The 14,555-nt window shown below is 44.1% G+C and overlaps 1 protein-coding gene across 5 annotated transcripts in view; it reads right to left on the reverse strand.

Moving 5' to 3' along the window:
* The window catches only part of CDK8 (cyclin dependent kinase 8), a 76,197-nt gene extending 72,769 nt beyond the window's left edge, over window positions 1-3,428 (reverse strand). For 3 of the 5 annotated variants that reach the window (XM_069602265.1, XM_069602264.1, XM_069602262.1), the window contains exon 1: window positions 2,570-3,254. In XM_069602265.1, coding sequence (XP_069458366.1) covers window positions 2,570-2,697 — 128 coding nt within the window. In that variant the 5' untranslated portion in view covers window positions 2,698-3,254. Of the gene's footprint in view, window positions 1-2,569 lie in introns of all 5 variants that reach the window. The other 2 variants (XM_069602261.1, XM_069602266.1) reach the window with 2 other exon arrangements.
* Between the last annotated feature and the right edge of the window lie 11,127 nt (window positions 3,429-14,555).

A 14,555-nucleotide genomic window follows, 5' to 3' on the forward strand; every position in this document is an offset into this window, starting at 1 on the left:
TAATATCAAAGAACTGATCAAGTTGTTTATTTCCTGAAACAATAATTTAAGAAGCTAGCTCCTCTGATATAAATCCCTTTACTAATTAATCATGTCTTAGGATGCTCGCTGGACAACATTAAAGATATATTTACATACGTTCATTTTAATAGCTAAATGACAAAGGGGACACAAGAGATGAAATGGTTGGATGGCATCACTGACTCATGGACATGAGTTTGAGCAAACTCCGGGAGATAGCGAAGGACAGAAAAACCTGGCATGCTGCAGTCCATGGCATCTAAAAGTCGGACACAACTGAGTGACTGAAATGAACTGACATCAAAACAAAATTTGTTTCATTTTATTTAAATCTGAGTACTCTCTTTGAAGGTGTTACTGTCTAGGATCCTAGAGTTCTCTGAAATCTCGGCTGCAGAATATATAACTTCATTTGAAAATAAATCAATACTAGAACCAAATTATCTGATCATCTTTTTATACAAGATTAAATAGCCACAAATTTTATTTTACCTGGACTTAAATGCATTAAATTACATTTCATTGACATAAGATCAAAAAAGCTTCATAAATATAATACTGCATTTTACCAGAGTGAGGTGATAAGAAGCCAAACTGAAAAATATTCCCTCTGGAACACAGAAACTGTTGAAAGTAAGTTTAAAACTCTCTTGACATTTGATCCATTTTTTAAAAAAACACTTCTATGAACAAAATCATTAATGACTACTGAAAAACAAGTCCAAGGAATTATAAACAAGTTAATGTTCCCAAATGCAAGGCTACCTGGCTATCATGAATGACAAAGATATGTTCATATACCATACATCCATCTATTTTTAAATTGTACAGATTAAATTTAAATCTCCTAAAATTATTCTTAGCCTTAATGAAAACTTGACCACGAGATATAAAATGTGGTCAAAAGTACCTCCTGCCAATAAACAATATTACAGTTTTTAATAAAAATGTTAAGTCAAAGTTAATAAAATTTAGATGTTTTATTAAAATAGTAATTTATGAAAACAGAACTGTTTTTTTCAGAGAGATCAAAAACAATTTAGGGTCACCAGAATTTTATAGAACAGATGACAGACTGGTCAAATGCCCTACAATGTCTAACCTCATTTTTTAACTATGTACTTTATTACAGAGTAATACTTCAATGAGAAACGTAATTAAACAAGAGTCAGCAGTATCTCCAGACACTGATTTCTCAAATGTCACCCAACTATCCATCCCACTTAAAAGTACTTGTGAATACATGCAGCACACACAGGATCAAGTTCTCAACTCCCTATCTTTGCAGATACCAGTACTGCGTTACTGCTGCATATAAGCACTGAAACATATTTCAAATTAGTTAGAATTACTATCTTCTTCCTTAGAGTCCATTTTAAGTTATTTTAGAAAGACACCTCAGCAAATCTAAGAAAAATATTGAATATATAGCTCCTTCCCTTTCCAATATTGAGGATACTGAAGTATTTATAAATATGGCTTCCCCCCAACCCAGGTAACTTCAGCTTTATGAATGGTTTCATTTTTTTAAGCACTAATACAGTTCTGAACATATCCTCCCATCTAAATTGTTGAAAAAAGCAATTATTTTAAACGTTAAACAGCAGCTTAACCAAACTAAGAGTGACATTCAAGTAAACCTACTTGTTTATAATAAAATCTAAAGATTATATAAGCTTTGACGTCCTTTCCAGCCTTTTCCTATAGTGTCAAAGGTGAGAAAGACAACATCCGTTTTTACAAGAGGAAAACTAGGAGTTAACAGATTATATTTCTCATCTAAGAAATGTCTTCTCTTTTGTCAACATTACAAGACATTCATCTAGTGACAAAGGAAAAATGAACAGTTCACTTGCCGGTTTAGGAAACTAAATTGGGAGCATTACCAGTCATAGACTTAATTAAGTTATTTCTAGGTAAGAACATTTAAAGCAAAGAGACTATTTAAAGTTCCTTGCCAACTGCTAAAGTGGGGGGGGAGGGGGGTCTGAATAAGACACCCCTATTTTTCATTCGCCTTTGTCCCCACCACCTACCCTGCACCAAACCCCCATTGTTCTAGGTAAAACTCGCAGCTAATGATAGCGAAACACCAACTGCTACGTTTCTGCCGCAGGTGATCGATCACCAGGAGGAACTCTTCACAACCACCCTGACTTGCTGCTTTCTTCCCCACAAATAAAACCCAAATGGGGTCTTAAATCCATCACCAACCTGTGCGGGGGAAAGGATCCCAGCTTCCCTTCCGGGCTGATGGATGTCGGTCCGGAGGCGGGTGAAGGGTCCCCTAATAAATCGACCCCTCCCTCCAAGATCATTTAAGCTGACGTTTTATAAGGAACATTTAAAGAAATCTGACACCGAAGCCCTTGAAAAGTACAGAGCCCGTGGATCAGACGCTCCTCCTGCTGACAAGCGGCGCCCGGAGACCACAGGAGCGGCTCGCGGGGTGGGGGTAGGGGTCTCGCGCGGGCTTGGCCCCCCTCGGGCACCACGTCCTCCCGGAGCCCGGCCCGCGGGGGCTGCCCACCTGCCTGCCGACACTCACCCATCCTTCCGCTTGGCTTTGTAGACGTGACCGTAAGTGCCTCGGCCAACTTTGCAGCCCTCGTATTCAAACAGGTCCTCGACCCGCTCCCGCTCGCTGCTCAGCTTCACTTTAAAGTCATAGTCCATTGTCACGGCCGGCGGGGCCGGGGAGCTGGGGTCGCGGCGCCGCGGCGCGGGGGCGGGGGCCCTCCGGGAGGCTCCGGCAGCCGCGGCCCCCGGGAAGCCGCCCGCTCTACGCCCGGCGGCCGCAGCGCCGGCTCGGCCGCGGCGGCAGGAGCAAGAGGAGGCCCCGCGAGGGCGCCGGGGACATCCAGCGGGGCGGCGGGGCGGCGGGGCGGGGGCCGGCCGGGGTGGGCTGGGGGGGACACACGCCGAGGAACCCGGGGGCGCAGGAGGGCGAGGGACGAGGGCTGGGGGTGGGGAGCGCGGTCGCTGCCCTTGTCCCCGCGGGCTCCGGGGCTCTGGCTCCTGCGCTCCGGCCGCGCGCTCGGCCCCCGCGGCGGGCGGCGGCGGCGGCGGCGCGGCGGGCTCTCCCTCGGGCGCTCGCGCCTAGCCGCGGTAACACACGCTCACGCTCGCTCCCTCACTCGCTCTCTCCCTCGCTCGCTCTCCCGTCCACTCAGACAGAAAGGCAGCGCCGCACAACAGCCGGCACCTCCTCAGAGAGCGGAGGGCGGGGACTCGCAGAACGCGGCCGCGCTGTCGCAAAAACGTCGCGAAGACCCTGGCCACTCGGCTTTCCCCGCCGCCCGCGCCGCGCGCCGCTCCAACCGAGCCTCGCTCCCCCGGGGGGCGCGTGAACCCAGCGCCGTAGGCGCTGCCCAGAGCAGCCGCCAACAGCACCACGTGGGCCGTCCCGGCGGCAGCCGGGGCTCCAGACTACAGCACCCAGAATGCACCGGCCGCCTCGGTGGCCGCCCCGCCTTCGGCTCCGCCCCCCGCGAGGTGGGGAGGTGGGAGCGATGCACGATGGGATTCGTAGTCCAGAAAGAGGGGAGTCCTTTCGATGACCACTTGGGAAATTTTTTTCATTTTAACAGCGTTGTCGCTAAAGTCAGATTTGGGCCAGAAACTTAACTAGAGAAATTTAAGCGTGAGGGAGTCTATTCTGTGTTAGAATCACATTTTGTGCCACTTCCGAACTCCAGAGTTTAAAGGGCACTATCGTTATCGAAAAACATAAATCTAATTATTGATCAACGGCTCACAGAGTATCACTCGGGGAATCTTGTAGGTCACGGTCTAATAAGGGCTGCACAGTGACAGCAACGTGCTAACACGCATTACAAATATCAGTAAAAGGGAGTCAGTTGGGAGTGGCCACGCTGCCTCAGGAGAGTGGCACTCTTGTGACAGAGGACTATCCTTTCAGAGGAGATGTTACTTTGAGTACGGCCTTTTGCACCACTGCTCCTAAGAATTGCCATTTTTAGCCATGATTACAGCAATGGGTCTAAATCCATAAAAACTGTTCATAATGTTAAGGGAGGAAAGGTGTCTGCTGGAGGAGTCTTGGTATCTTTATCGTTTTTTAAAAAAATATTTGGCTGCGCCAGGTCTTAGTTATGGCACTCAGGATCTTTAGTTGCAACATATGGGGTCTAATTCCCTGACCAGGGATGGAACCTCCGACCCCTGCATTGGGAGTGTGGAGTCTTAGCCACTGGACCAACAAGGAAGTCCCAGTGCTGATATATTGATAATAATACCTCATTTTGTTTTATCCCCCTTATTTAGATGACTATTTTTCATTATTTTATTTTATATTAATTTTATGTTTATATTTATTTTACTTTTCCCAACTGCTACCATTTTCATGAAAGTTCCCCACGTTGTCTCTCCACTTTTAACATCCTACCAATTTTTTCACCTTTCCCATGGTATTCATCAAATCGTGTTCTTTTATTTCCTCTTCCTTGCTAGATTATTAATTCCTATAGGAAGTCATATTTGCATCTTCCCTGATGCCTAGTATCATGGCTTGATTTTGGTGTGCAGCAATGGCACCCCACTCCAGTAATCTTGTCTGGAAAATCCCATGGACAGAGGAGCCTGATAGGCTTCAGTCCATGGGGTTGCTAAGAGTTGGACACGACTGAGCAACTTCACTTTCGCTTTTCACTTTCATGCGTTGGAGAAGGAAATGGCAACCCACTCCAGTGTTCTTGCCTGGAGAAGCCCAGGGACGGGGGAGCCTGGTGGGCTGCCGTCTGTGGGGTCGCACAGAGTCGGACATGACTGAAGTGATTTTGCAGCAAACGTGTTGAGTTAATAAGTAAGGACGTTTGTGTCAAAAACATTTATGTTCATGGGATTCTCCAGCCCAGAATACTGGAGTGGGTAGTTTGTCCCTTCTTCAGCGTATCTTCCCGACCCAGGAAACAAACAGAGGTCTCCTGCATTGCAGGCAGATTCTTTACCAACTGAGCTATCAGGGAAACCAGAAACATGTGTTGAATTAATGAGTAAGGACATTTGTATCAACAATATCTATGTACAAATGATGACCATGATACCATTTTATGAAAAATTCTCAGAAGGGCTCTGAAACAAATTTCCCAGGAGAAAAGAGTGACTTCCCCATTGGTTTAAACAAAGTTGTTTTTCCTAGTACATCAAATACTATTTAGCGTTTAAGTATACTGACTGGTCAGGGGGCCTGGGTTTGAATCTTGATGTACCACTTATTAGCAGTGTGTCCTTGGTCCCTGAATTTCTTTCTTTGCAAAATGGAGATATGAAAAACCTCAGTGACTTCCCTAGTGGTCCAGTGGTTAAGACTCGAGCTTTCACTGCAAGGGGATCAGGTTCAATCCTTGAATGGGGCATTAAGATCTCACATGACTCACAGCGTGGCCAAAAAGTTAAAAAAAGACCTCAGCTTAGAGTAAGTGCTCCAGAAAGGTAAGCATTCATGAGTGGGATGTTAAATGTTTCTATTCAGTGATGTAAATTGGAGGATTTCTAGCAGGACTGTTTCTTTGCATAAAGAATTTAATTTTTTTCCAAAATACAAATTTAGAATAGACTCTTCCTGAAGCTTATACATTTTGTATTTCTCGAATGATGTGGTTTTTTTGTCCAAGTATTTACTCATAGATCCTGAGAAACCAAACCATGATGCTAGAGAAAAGGTTGTGAAGAAGCTTGGGACTGGGCTTGCCCCCACCCTTGCCCTGTACCCACTTCCCACATCCCCTGCACATGATATTCCTGAATCCTGAAGGTCCCCAACTTCTTCAAATGACTTTTGACTACTGTTATGACTTCATCCACTTTATGGATGAAGATAAGACAGACATCCCTGTGAAGAAACTGAATGTTTTTTTAAATAATTTTATTTATATATTTTACTTTTGGCTGTGTGGGTTCTCCATTGCTGTGCCATCTTTTCTCTGGTTGTGGTGAATGGGGGTTGCTCACTAGTTGCGGTACCCGGGCTTCTCATTGCAGTGGCTTCTCTTGTGGAGCACGGGCTCTCAAGTTGGAGCTTCAGTAGTTTCTATGCACGGGCTTAGTTGCTCCTTCGATCCCCTGGGATCTTATCAGATCAGGGATCAAACCAGCATTGCTAGGTGGATTCTTTACCACTGAGCCACCAGGGAAGCTCCTGAGTTTTGTTTTGTTTTCATAAAAATAGTTTAGATTTAAGAGGTACAGCATGATGTTTTGATATACATGTACATGGTGAAATGACTCCTGCAGTCAAGCTAGCCATGTTTCTACTGTGAGTAATCCCAGGGTAGAAAAGGAAGGCCGCCTTGGACCAGGAAAGAGAAAGGCTTGCTTTTCTCTTTGCAACTATGGTGTGAGTTAAAGGTCTGGACTCTAGGCTGGGGGCACACAGGGGTGTGAAGTGAGCTGGCCCCTTAGCAGAGCCTCAGGATAGGGAGCAAAGGAAGAGAGAGTCACTAGGGCCTCTGAGGGGAGCTTGGCTAATGTGTCAAGAGCAGTAATAGCTAATATCCAGCTTGAGGTTTTTCTTTTCTGTGTGGTAATTCCCTTCTATCATCCCTAAGACATAAGCCGGTCTTACCTCTGGAGCCTGTGTCCAGGCTTGGAGGAAAGGAAGAGGCAGCAGCTGGAACCTCAATTACAGGAGCGAAGAAGTGACCCACAGAGCCAAAGCAGTGCGCTGGGAAGCCCTTAGGGCTCATGCTTGTATTCCAAAAACTTGAGGGAGGGATCAGAGAAATCAGCTTCAGATTTAACTGTTGTTTGACTGAATTGAACATATCAGGGACCTAAGGGCTCCCATTTCGGTTTGATTTCAGCCTCGGGTCATCCTGATGTCATGTCTCATGGCACCATGATGACTTCCAGTGACACTAGAGCATCTGTGGCCCTCGTTGGTCCATGTTTCAGACAACACACAAACCACACTCGTGCTTCTTGTCTTAAAATGTAGTTCTTTATATTCTAAATTTAACATCTCCAGTCTAAACATGCCTCTCAAACACCAGCCCCACATTTCTACTGCCTCCTGTTCAGCCTCAGGGGATAATGTGCTGTCATCTCAAACTTAGAATTTCTGAAACTGAGCATACCATACGATGCCCTGAACCTCCCAATTCCCCAGCACGGCGGTGCCCATAGACAGACATTCTGTTGTTTTCCTGCCAACCCTCTGATCTCAGGCCTTCATTTGCTGTTCACTGTCCTTCGTGCTCATGCCAAGTATGCTTTTGTCTCATTCTCAAAGGCTGGATGCTTCCTCATACCATCTCTGACCTTTACAGGCCTACCCATCCTCCAAGGTACAGCTCAAATGCCTAAGTCAGTCATGCAGCCTTTCCTGGTTCTGGCAACTGAATATGACCTTTCTCTCCCATGAACTCCTACCCCAGCCCTGGTACGATAGCACTTGTTTTGTAACTCACATATAAACATCATGGCTCCCTCATATGCGTGCATGCTAAGTTGCATCAGTCATGTCCAATTCTTTGCGACCCCATGGACTATAGCCCGCTAGGCTTCTCTGTCCATGCAATTCTTCAGGCAAGAATACTAGAGTGGGTTGTTCTGTTCTGTAAGATCTGGGGGATCTTACAGACCCAAGGATTGAACCTGGGTTTCCTGCATTGCAGGCAGACTCTTTACTGCCTGAACCACCAGGAAAGCCCGGCTACCTTATATGGTAGTAATTTATTTTGCTGTGGTTGTTTAGTCCCTCAGTTGTGTCTGACTCGTGCAAGCCCATGGATTGTACAGCCCACCAGACTCCTCTGTCCATTGAATTTCCCAGCCAAGAATATAGGAGTGGGTTGCCATTTTCTTCTCCGGGGATCTTCCTGACCCAGGGATTAAACTCGAGTCTCCTGCTTGACAGGCACATTCTTTACCACTAAGCCACCAGAAAAGCCCAGCCATTTATTTGATGTACTTAAAATAAAAAAATCTTTCCTTTAATGAACACCTTAATGACCAAGTCACTAACTTATCTTAGGCCTCCACACAGTGCCCAGGACATAGTTTGCATAATTATAAAGAATTAGAATGTGCTGCATTGGCTTGGTTTCTATAAAGATTTAAATGAACCTTAATAATAATATAAAGGGGGGGGCAAGTCATTTTAAAATGTTTGACATTTTTCCCAGCCTTTCCTCTGAGCATGTGCTTTTTGCAGCAAAAGGATTTGGTGCTTTATGCTATATGAACGTAAACGTCTTACTAAGTCTTCTCAGCATTGATCACTTGTCTCTGCAGCTTTTAATTCCATTTTCTCAGTCAGTATCTCAATTCCAGTTCTAAGTGATTTAAATGTAAAATATCTACTCTCCCATTCTACAGGTTGAGTGTTCGTTACCTTTATCATCAAAAAGCACAAACTAAGCATCTATATTTGAGTGTAATGTTAGACATGAGAAATAGCAGGTTCAATCTGTCTAGTCTTTTATAATTTTTCAAAGAAAATACTGATGCAAAAAGTTTCTCGACTCTATAAGCATCTCGAATTTAATTTAGACCCTAGAAACCACCAGAACAACAAAAAAAAAAATTTCAAAAATAACTTTCTTCCCTTAATCATGTGAGTGTCATTTGCTCTTACAGAGTCATTTCCTCCACATGACTGGACACATGACCACTAACAGTCCCTGAATTTGATGTAAGATGCCTGTCATTAGAGAAGAATCAGCTCTGCTTCTCAATTCCAGTTCTAAAAATCCCAGGAAAGACACTGGACCAGCTGGATCAGGAGCCCGCTTTGGACCAGTGAAGTGTGGCCGTGGAGGCAGGCTTATATAAGAATACAGTGCTCCTTCATTCAGAGGGATGAGGAAGATGGGGGGAAAAGAGCTCACAGGAGAAGGGGGCATGCTGTAAGTAAGTACCGTGAAGAAATGGAATAGGGCAATAAGGTGGAAAGTGGGCCCAGGAGGAGATTGCTTAGATCAGGTCAATGGCCAGAGACTCTCTGAGGTGATGCTTAAGGGGAGACCTGAGTGATGAGGAGCAAAAGCTGCCAAGGGGAGGGAGGCAGAGTGGCCCAAATGGATGGATCTGAGGGACAGCAAGTGCAAAGACCTTGAGCCAGGAGCCAAGGAACAGAAAGAAGGCTATGTGATAGGAGTGTCATGAGGGGAGAGGTGGTGTGAGATGAGGACAATGAGGTAGGCAGGGGCAAGCCTATACAGAACCTTTGGTAGTCGCTCAGTTGTATCCGACTCAACTCTTTGTAACCCCATGAACTGTAGCTCACCAGGCTCCTCCGTCCATGGGATTCTCCAGGCAAGAATCCTGGAGTGGGTTGCCATTTCCTTCTCCAGGGGACCTTCCTGACCCAGGGATGGAACTTGGGTCTACCTGTATTGCAGGCAGATTCTTTACCAACTGAGCCACCAGGGAGGCCTTTTAGGCCATAGGTTTTATTTTGGAGCAACTGGAGGGTTGCAAGCAGGTTAGTGACCAGGTGTCTTTACTTTGAAAAGAACAACTTGGCTGCTATGTTAAGAATGGATTGTAGAAGTCAAGACTGAGAGACAGATATATGGATAGATAGGCAGGCAAGTAGATAGATAGATAGATACATAGATAGATTGGGGACTTGCTGATCGTTGGAAGGGATGTAAAGAAAAAGGAATCAAGATGACTCCTGAAGATGTTGCCGCTTACTGGGATGGGGGAAGACTCTGAAAGAGACAAGTTTAGAGGAAAAATTAAGAACTCCATTTTGGACATGTCAAATAGGAGATGTTGCAGAAATATAAGTGAACATTCCTAGTGGGAAGGGGGATATGGGAGACTAACGCTAAAAAGAGATCATAGATATAAAAGTTTGGAAATCATCAGCTGTACAAATTGACTCGATCACCTGCAAAGTGTTACACTGAGAACAGAGCAGATCCCTGAGCACCTCCAACATTCCACGGCTGGGTAGAGGAGGAGCCAGAAAGGGAGACTGAGAGGAGGCAGCCAGAGGGTTATTTGGGGGAATCAAGGGGAGTGATGTCACAAAAGACAAAGGAAGAACAAGTTTTGGAAAGAAGGGAATGGTCGATAGTGTTGGATGTTGCCAAGAAGTAAAGCAAGATAAGGAGTATAATGTTTAATTTACACAGTGTTTCTCAACCTCTTTTAAAATTATCACCCCCCCTCCAAGGAATATTTTTAGACATTTTGCTTCCTAACTGTCCACCCTTATGAAATGTTAACACCACAGATACACTGTATATCTGTTTACCATGGCACTTTGAGGACCACAAGCCATTGTAATAGCTAAGAATTTGGGGGCCTCTTAAGAGCCAATTTTTTGGGGGGTCCCCACTACAAGCATGTGACTTATCTATATAGATTGTTTTGGATAATAAGTGCAGTTTTGGTGGTAAGATGGGGGCAAAGCCGGTCTACATTGAGTAGAAGAGTTAAGTTTGGAGTAAGGAAATGGAACAGAGTGTAGATGCTTTTATAGCAGAATGGTTAGGAGAACTGACTTTAGCCACGAAATCCGGCTTTTGTATCCAGACCTGAAATCGGGCACCTTGTTTTTCACTTCCTTGTGCCTTTGTTTTCTCAGCTGAGAAATTGGAATTATAGTAGTAACTACCTCCTGAGGCAGTTGTCATGGTTAAGGCACTCAGTAATATATGTATTTAGAATGGTGCCTAGCTATGGTAAGTGTTTGTGTATGTTAGCTATTATTAGTCTCGTTCAGGAGGTTAGGTGTGAAAGGGAGATGAATAGAGCCTACTGCATCAGGGCTAAAACTGGGAGTGAACATAAGATTGAAGGAAGCTTTGTTAGTTGCAAGAGGCTGGAGGTATTTCCTTAATTCAATGGAACCAGTTATAAGGGATTAATGAGAATGATGAATAGTTGTGGACCCCTAAACTAGTGAAAGAGACTGGACCAGAGAGGGGAGACTTGTGCTTGAACATTTCCTCTGTGGTTAAAAGGTAGGAGGAGAAAAGGACACAAACTATTGTCACAGATCTCCTGCTGCCCTACAGTCAACCCCAAAACACAGTGGTGTGAAACAGAAATTGATTGTTTCTCACCTTTCTGGGGGTTGGCTGGTCTCAGCAGTCCAGTCTCATACTTTCCTACATCATCTGGGAGAGCTCTTAAATGGCAGAGGTTAAAGTGTTAAGGTCTCTTGAGGCTGGGGCTCTGGAACTTACATGGCATCACTTCTACCACATTCTGTTGGTGAAAGCAAGACTCAAGATAAGCCCAGTTTCAAAGACTGGGCAAGGAGACCTCACCTCTTGTGAGTAGGAAGTGCAAAAATCATCCATGCCTTTCTGTCTACCCAGTTCAGTTCAGTTGCTCAGTCGTGTCTGACTCTTTGCAACCCCATGAATCGCAGCACGCCAGGCCTCCCTGTCCATCACCAACTCCCGGAGTCCACTCAAACTCGTGTCCATCGAGTCGGTGATGCCATCCAGCCGTCCCATCCTCTGTTGTCCCCTTCTCCTCCTGCCCACAATCCCTCCCAGCATCAGGGTCTTTTCCAATGAGTCAAATCTCCGCATGAGGTGGCCAAAGTATTGGAGTATCAGCTTCAGCATCAGTCCTTCCAATGAATATCCAGGACTGATTTCCTTCAGGATGGACTGGTTGGATCTCCTTGCAGTCCAAGGGACCCTCAAGAGTCTTCTCCAACCAGGCATGGATATATATGACTCTGTAGATTTGGTGAAAGTAGTTCTGTTTCAGATGGCTTTGGTTTTCTCTATATGGTAAAAGTTTGCCTGCTGTGAATGAGCAGACAGGTGTGGAAGGAGAGAAAGCAATGAGTTCATACCTGAAAAGACTGCAGGTTGAAAACAACCTTTGGGCCGAATCAGAGAGATAGCTGGCAGACCGTCCTAGGACTTCCAGCCAATGTCAAGGGCCCATCTGCAGGTGCAGCCATGCAGCGTATCAGTATCCGTCTGCCCTGCAGTGAGGTTTTTGACACCAGCACTCAACAGCCCAGGTGGAGACCAGACAAAGACAGATGTTGGATTCACTGGATTAGGGCCCTGCCAGCTGGGTAGGATGAAAAGATGAGGGGTGGCAAGTGAGGATTATTGGCAGCAGTGAGTGAAAAGGACAGACCATGACATTTAAGCTGGGTCAGGAGGGAAATGAAGACAGGATTTCCCCTGTTTATAACATTAGCTTGATGTTTTTAACTTAATGTTTTGCAGAATAATTTTTAAAATGCCTACACTCATCCCTTGCTTCATTAATGTCTATGTATGGTGCCAAGACCCTTCCATCAAATACCTACTAAGTAAAAGAGACAGCTGAAAAAATACATATAACAGGTTAAAAAATTACTTTTCTTAGCTAAGAGATTCCCAATACAGTGACCAGTAAGAATGTCCCAAACTGAAAATTTCTCCCATTTGTTGATGATGAATTCTGCTCTCGTGTTCTGTAACTATCAAAGAAAATTTACCTCTTTAAATTGATATTCAGGAATATAATATTGTCCTTTTATCCCTCTGCTGGACACCTTTTTTCTTGAATAAGCATATGACTTTAATTTTCATTTCAAAGAATATTTTGCTACACCACAGTGTAGCAAGTAATCTATAGGAACACCATTTAGTTTCATGTCAGTTTTTCAAGGTTTAACATCTTACTCTGACTTTTCATTCCAATATGTTTCACCCTCCACATAGCTGGACTATGCTACTCAGAAAAGCCCAGTCATTTCTGGCTGGTTCCTGTCTAATCATGAGTCTCCTGTGAGCCACAGAGCTCTCTTTCTATCGAACACAAACATGATTAGGTCACCTTTGCAACCACCTGATACTTGATATGTAAGGTTATTTGTTTCCATGCAGCTCCATGCTCAGAAACTCTGGGGCTTTTTCACCCTTCATAACCCTTCCCCTTACTAGCCCAAGGTCAAGTAAGTTCCATCAGATGATTGTCCTTCTTGCTCTGAAAACCTACATTCCTTTTTAAAACGCTGTTTTATTTACATCATTACTCCGCTCAGAAATCTTCAAGGATCCTGTGTGACCTTTCACCGCCTACAGCCTAGCTCCTTTATCTAATATTCCTGCCTTACTTTAGCCTGCCATGATGAAAACACCTCAAGGCAGCTTTCAGTGGATACGTTAGAATTAGATGCATTAGCTCCACATAGCTACATTTCCCACAGTCTGAGTTCTTCCAAGTCTCCACTACAGTTCCTAACCAGTTTCTCCTATGCTGCTTTCCATCCAGTTAAACAGTGGTTTTTGACCTTGGGTGTCCATTGAAAATACCTGGTGAATCACTCTAGCAATTCTGGTGTAATTGATCTGGGCTGCAACTGAGCACTGGGATTTTTAAAGCTCCCTGGTGATACTAATGGGCATTCAAGGCTGAGAATTGCTACGTAGGACACGTTTATTGATTCTCTCTAAAACAATCACTATTCCCCTCCTTCCCTCATCCACACTCCCCTTCCTTCTTTACTTCTCTAAATCCTGTCACCTCTTTGAGATTCAACTCAGGTATTGCTGGGATCTTAACTCATTATCCAAAGCCAATACCTTCCCAAAGTAATGCCCTTTTATTGTTGTTGTTTAGTTGCTAATTCATGTCTGACTCTTTGTGACCCCATGAACTGGATTTTAAATTTCAATTAAGGTTGTCATTGTAAGAAGCCAAAATCACTTAAACATTTTCAGTACATAAAACATACAGAAGATCCTTTTAATGATACAGTTTTAATTTTTTTATACCTTTTTATTCCTAATTGTAAAAAGTCTTGGAGTTAAGAGACACACACAACCTAGATGCCCATCGACAGATGAATGGATAAAGAAAGAGGTTGTGGTACATATACACAATGGAATATTACTCATCCATTAAAAGGAACACATTTGAGTCAGTTCTGATGAGGTGGATGAACCTAGAACCTATTATACAGAGTGAAGTGAGCCAGAAACAAAGATAAATATCGTATTCTAACGCACATATATGGAATCTAGAAAAATGGTTCTGAAGAATTTATTTACAGGGCAGCAATGGAGAAACAGACATAGAGAATAGACTTATGGACATGGGGAGAGGGGAGGAGAGGATGAGATGTATGGAAAGAATACCATGGAAACTTACATTACCATATGTAAAATAGCCAATGGGAATTTGCTGTATGACTCCAGAAACTCAAACAGGGGCTCTGTATCAACTTAGAGGGGTGGGATGGGGAGGGAAATGGGAGGGAGATTCAAAAGGGAGGGGATATATGTATACCTATGGCTGATTCATGTTGACATTTGACAGAAAACAACAAAATTCTGTAAAGCAGTTATCCTTCAATAAAAAAAATAAATTAAAAAAAAGACACAAAAAAGGCCAGGTACTACTACAGTAAATGAGATTAATTAGGGTTAGGGTTTTGGCACGTTATGAGACCTAGAAATACAGATATCCAGAGTGATCCATCTCTCTGTCCCAGTTATCATAACTAGAACCCTTGAGGAGTCACTTTATCTTGGGCTACAAAACTGAAGCAAGATACTAGATTCAGGTTCGGTACATTACCTGACTATCTG

The sequence above is a fragment of the Ovis canadensis genome, chromosome 10 (genome assembly GCF_042477335.2).
Source record: "Ovis canadensis isolate MfBH-ARS-UI-01 breed Bighorn chromosome 10, ARS-UI_OviCan_v2, whole genome shotgun sequence".
NCBI lineage: Eukaryota > Metazoa > Chordata > Mammalia > Artiodactyla > Bovidae > Ovis > Ovis canadensis.